Raw genomic sequence first — 4,504 nt, 5'->3', positions numbered from 1 at the left:
CCAGGGGGCTCCAAGGGACCCAGCGCCCTGGGAACCACCCAGCAGGGTTCTCCCAGTAGGTGCTCAGACCCTGGGCCGCCAGACTCCCTCCGAGGCTCCGGCTCCCTCAACACCCCCACTCCCGCCTTGGAGCCCACCTGAATGGGGAGTAGGGGAGAAGGCGGCGGATTCCAACCCCGTCGACCACCAGCCCCGCTTCGGGATCCCGCTCCCGGAGACGAGTTCGCCTTCTCCCTCTGCGCGCCCCGCCCGCCCCGGAATCCAGCTCGGCCCGTCCCGCAGGAAAAAACTGGCGGCCCCGCGCCGGTAGCAGCGCCAGCAGCAGCGCCAGCCCCGCGCGCCTAGCAACCCTAGCGCTCCGGCTAGAAGTAATTAAAAAGAAAAAGTTTTCCAGCCTAGGCGGATGGGCCGGCCGGGTCCTCCAGGCTCCCGGGCCGCGGCCGCCTCCCTGTCCCTCTGCTCCCCGCGGGGTCCTAGCGCCCGGCGCTGCAGAGTCCGTAAGACCCCAGAGTACTGAGAGGGGCGGAGCGGGAAAAGAGGTTCTTCTGCGCGGAATCAGTGGGGTCTCCTGGAGATCAGAGATAAAGACGCAAAATCACCGGGCCCCGGGCCTCTCCCCTCGGCCTCTCCATGCGGCGGTGTACGCTGGGCCGTATGTCCAAAACTGTTCTTTGCCACGCCACCCCCACCCCCGGCCCCTTCTCTACGCCGCCGCCTTCCAGAGACCTCGCACAGAGATCCCCGACAGGACTGGTTCTAGCTTTTAAAGCGAGTCCGCGCCACAGTAGATCGGAGACGAAGACTTGCGTTCCACCAACCCTCTGCGCGGCGTCTGGGTGCTCCCGGGCTCCCCGCCGTCGGCTGAAAGTGGCCAGAAGTGGCCTCCTACGGGAGGCTACAGGAGGGGGCCCCGCCACCGACCACGTGTGCGCGGAGCAACAACTCGGCGGAGGATAGGGCACCGCGCGTCCGTCAGGATTCAGCTTGCGGCGCAGGTGGCAGTGGGCGTTGCTCCTGGGCCTTTCCCCGCCAGCGCCGCGCTCCGGCCCCGCTCACAGATCCCTCCGGAGCCAGGCGCTAAGACCCAGAAGGCTCCCCGCCGCCGTCGCCGGTGGTCAGATTTGGACACTAGAGGGCGACGGCTGCCCCGGTATAAATGCGGGGCCCGCGCGGGCCTGGCCATTCGCGACCGGGAGCTGCGCGGGCGCGAGCGAGTAGGGGCTCCGGGTGGGCGGTGGCAGCAGCGGCGTCCCGCGCAGGCTGGAGGCCGCCGAGGCTCGCCATGCCGGGAGGACTGTAGCTCCCCCATGGAGTCGGCCGACTTCTACGAGGCGGAGCCGCGGCCCCCGATGAGCAGCCACCTCCAGAGTCCCCCGCACGCGCCCAGCAGCGCCGCCTTCGGCTTTCCCCGGGGCGCGGGCCCCGCGCAGCCCCCCGCCCCACCTGCCGCCCCGGAGCAGCTGGGCGGCATCTGCGAACACGAGACGTCCATCGACATCAGCGCCTACATCGACCCGGCCGCCTTCAACGACGAGTTCCTGGCCGACCTGTTCCAGCACAGCCGGCAGCAGGAGAAGGCCAAGGCGGCCGCGGCCCCTGCGGGAGGCGGCGGCGACTTTGACTATCCGGGCGCCCCCGTAGGCCCCGGCGGCGCCGTCATGCCCGGGGGGACGCACGGCCCCCCTCCCGGCTACGGCTGCGCGGCGGCCGGTTACCTGGACGGCAGGCTGGAGCCCCTGTACGAGCGCGTCGGGGCGCCGGCGCTGCGGCCGCTGGTGATCAAGCAGGAGCCGCGCGAGGAGGACGAGGCGAAGCAGCTGGCGCTGGCCGGCCTCTTCCCCTACCAGCCGCCGCCGCCGCCGCCACCACCGCACCCGCACCCGCCTCCCGCGCATCTGGCCGCCCCGCACCTGCAGTTCCAGATCGCGCACTGCGGCCAGACCACCATGCACCTGCAGCCCGGCCACCCCACGCCGCCGCCCACGCCCGTGCCCAGCCCGCACCCCGCGCCCGCGCTCGGCGCCGCTGGCCTGCCAGGCCCGGGCGGCGCGCTCAAGGGGCTGGCCGCCGCGCACCCCGACCTGCGCGCGGGCGGCGGCGGCGGCTCGGGCAAAGCCAAGAAGTCGGTGGACAAGAACAGCAACGAGTACCGGGTGCGGCGCGAGCGCAACAACATCGCGGTGCGCAAGAGCCGCGACAAGGCCAAGCAGCGCAACGTGGAGACGCAGCAGAAGGTGCTGGAGCTGACCAGTGACAACGACCGCCTGCGCAAGCGGGTGGAACAGCTGAGCCGCGAACTGGACACGCTGCGGGGCATCTTCCGCCAGCTGCCGGAGAGCTCCCTCGTCAAGGCCATGGGCAACTGCGCGTGAGGCGCGCCGCGGCGGGACCGCCCTGGGCCGGCCGCTGGCTGGGCCCCGGGGAGTGGTTTCGGGTCTCCGGATCTCCAGATTGCCCGAACAGCGCGAGCCAGGACTCGGAGATTCCGGTGCCGCCTGAAAGCCTTGCCTGCCTCGCGTGCCCCTTTCCTTCCTCTGCGCCGGACACGGTGCGTCTAAGCTGAGGGGTCAGGCAGTAGTTTCTCCCTGCGAGAGAGGAGAAGCGCCATGGGGCTGAGCCGGGAGCCCGGCAACTCAAGTATTAAGGAATAACCTTGTGCCTTGGAAACGAAAACTCACCGCTCCCATTCCTACCGAGTAGGGGGGGCAAATATGTGCCTTGTCATTTTATTTGGAGGGTTCCTGCCTCTTCCCCGAGGCTGCAGCAGGCCCCCAGCGGGCGGACGGTCCAGGGAGCAGAGAACCCGACAAGCCAGCCCCAGCCGCTCCTCAGCGCCTGTCCTTGGAGAGGAGGAAACACAGGGCTCTGAACAAAGGTTGTTCCCCTAGTTCTACACGAAGGTGGAGGGGCCCTAGTTCCTTGCCTCTAACCTCCCAGCCTGCAACAGGCTGCACTTCCCCGGGCAGAACTCATTGAGGTGGGGGTCACCAGGTGACCAGTGGGAGCGCCCCACCCCCAGTCAGACCGAAAAGCTCTGTCGCTGGTTAGCTATAAGGACATATGTTCACGGGAGTGGTGGCCTGGTGGAAGAGGGAACCTAGAGATCTGGTCTGGGGGCTGGGCTGGGAGGAACACTGGGACCAGCAGCCTCCTCTGTACTGTATGCCCCCAGCATTGCCCCACAATCGTGAAGCACAATCGGCCCATCCCAGAGGGACCAAAGTTATGAGAAGCTTTCCAAATATTTTGCTTTATCAGCCGATATCAACACTTGTATCTGGCCTCTCGGTGTCCCAGCGGTGCCTTGTGCAATGTGCGTGTGCACGTCTATGCTAAACCACCATTTTATTTGGTTTTTGTTTTGTTTTGGTTTTGCTCAGATACTTGCCAAAATGAGACTCTTCGTCAGCAGCTGCAGGGAGGGTCTGCGGCTCTCTTTCCTCTTGGTTTGGGGATTGCTTTTGCTCCCAGGGGAACCAAAGAGGTGAGGTGGGCTTCCCCTTTCCTCTCAGCTTTCCCTGGGGGTGGCTGTGGGCCTCCAGCCCCTCCAGCCCGGGCTGCCTGCAGGCTGGTCCCCCAGAGGCTCTGGCTCCTGGTTTGGAAGGGAGGCGGCCTCCAGCCAGCACGCACAGATCGCTGGGCCTGGGAGCAGGGAAGGGCGGCTTGGTTCTCTTCCTTGGGGAGAACGTAGAGTTTCATGCTAGATGTTTTATGTATTATATCTATAATATAAACATATCAAAGTAAATTTTGGTGTCTTTTTAAAATGAGAAAAGCTACTTCCAAGGTTTCCTGTGGGCCAGGTCACATTTGTAAATAATCACAGCATATTCTCTGGCTGAGATCCTGACTTGCATTAGCTCTCCACCCATCCTGAGCTCCTCTTTACATTAAGGGGATGACTTCTCCCAACCAAGGCAAATAAATGGTAGAAGGATGACAAGGCTCCGGGCTGAGAATGCCGAAGCCTGAAGAGAGAGCCTCCTGGGGTGTGTGGAGGGGGATGTCCTGGGGCCTTGGCGTGGCCTCTCCTCAGCCCCTGGGAGGAGAAGGGGGACTCGGAGAGGGAGTCTGAAGTTGCCGTGGCCTCCTTGGGACGTGGGCAGGCCTGGCCCAGTGGTTCCGGGCTCCAGGGGCCCTTGGGCACACTCACTTCCCGATCACTCACAGCCCCAGCTCTGGAGCAGCCTCGCTCACACCCGCCTTTGCCCCAGCCTGCCCGCAGGACCCTGGGCGGGCAGGGAGAGGCCTCAGGCAGTAGGACCCTCCACCCCTCCCCTCTTGCTCTGGGCCATGTGGCTGCAGCCTACCCCAGCAGGGCCCTGAGGGGCAGCCTGAAGCCGAGCACCCACCTACCCGGCACTCCACACCTGCCCAGCCCCAGCTGATCCAGGAAGGGGGCCCACGGAGGCCTGCCGCGGGGGTCTGGCCCTTCCCCACACGCCACCTAAAAGGGCCAGCCCCAGCGTCTACCATCCCCGCTGTGCCCACCCTGGACCAAGCC

At 65.9% G+C, this 4,504-nt stretch overlaps 1 protein-coding gene across 1 annotated transcript; it reads left to right on the top strand.

Annotated features, from left to right (window-relative positions):
• The first annotated feature begins 873 nt into the window (after nucleotides 1-873).
• On the top strand, nucleotides 874-3,775 carry CEBPA (CCAAT enhancer binding protein alpha). The gene has a single exon (XM_058529096.1). It carries the CDS (start codon nucleotides 1,308-1,310, stop codon nucleotides 2,370-2,372), a length of 1,065 nt encoding a protein of 354 aa, XP_058385079.1. The 5' UTR covers nucleotides 874-1,307; the 3' UTR covers nucleotides 2,373-3,775.
• The last annotated feature ends 729 nt before the right edge of the window (nucleotides 3,776-4,504 follow it).

The sequence above is a fragment of the Diceros bicornis genome, chromosome 34, assembly GCF_020826845.1.
Source record: "Diceros bicornis minor isolate mBicDic1 chromosome 34, mDicBic1.mat.cur, whole genome shotgun sequence".
Lineage (NCBI taxonomy): Eukaryota > Metazoa > Chordata > Mammalia > Perissodactyla > Rhinocerotidae > Diceros > Diceros bicornis.
The sequence above is the reverse complement of the archived record's forward strand: the minus strand, read 5'-3'. Positions and strand labels throughout refer to the sequence as shown.

Bases quoted from the DNA above. Each gene is read 5' to 3' on its own strand.
- CEBPA (XM_058529096.1), top strand. From the start codon at position 1,308: ATGGAGTCGGCCGACTTCTACGAGGCGGAGCCGCGGCCCCCGATGAGC.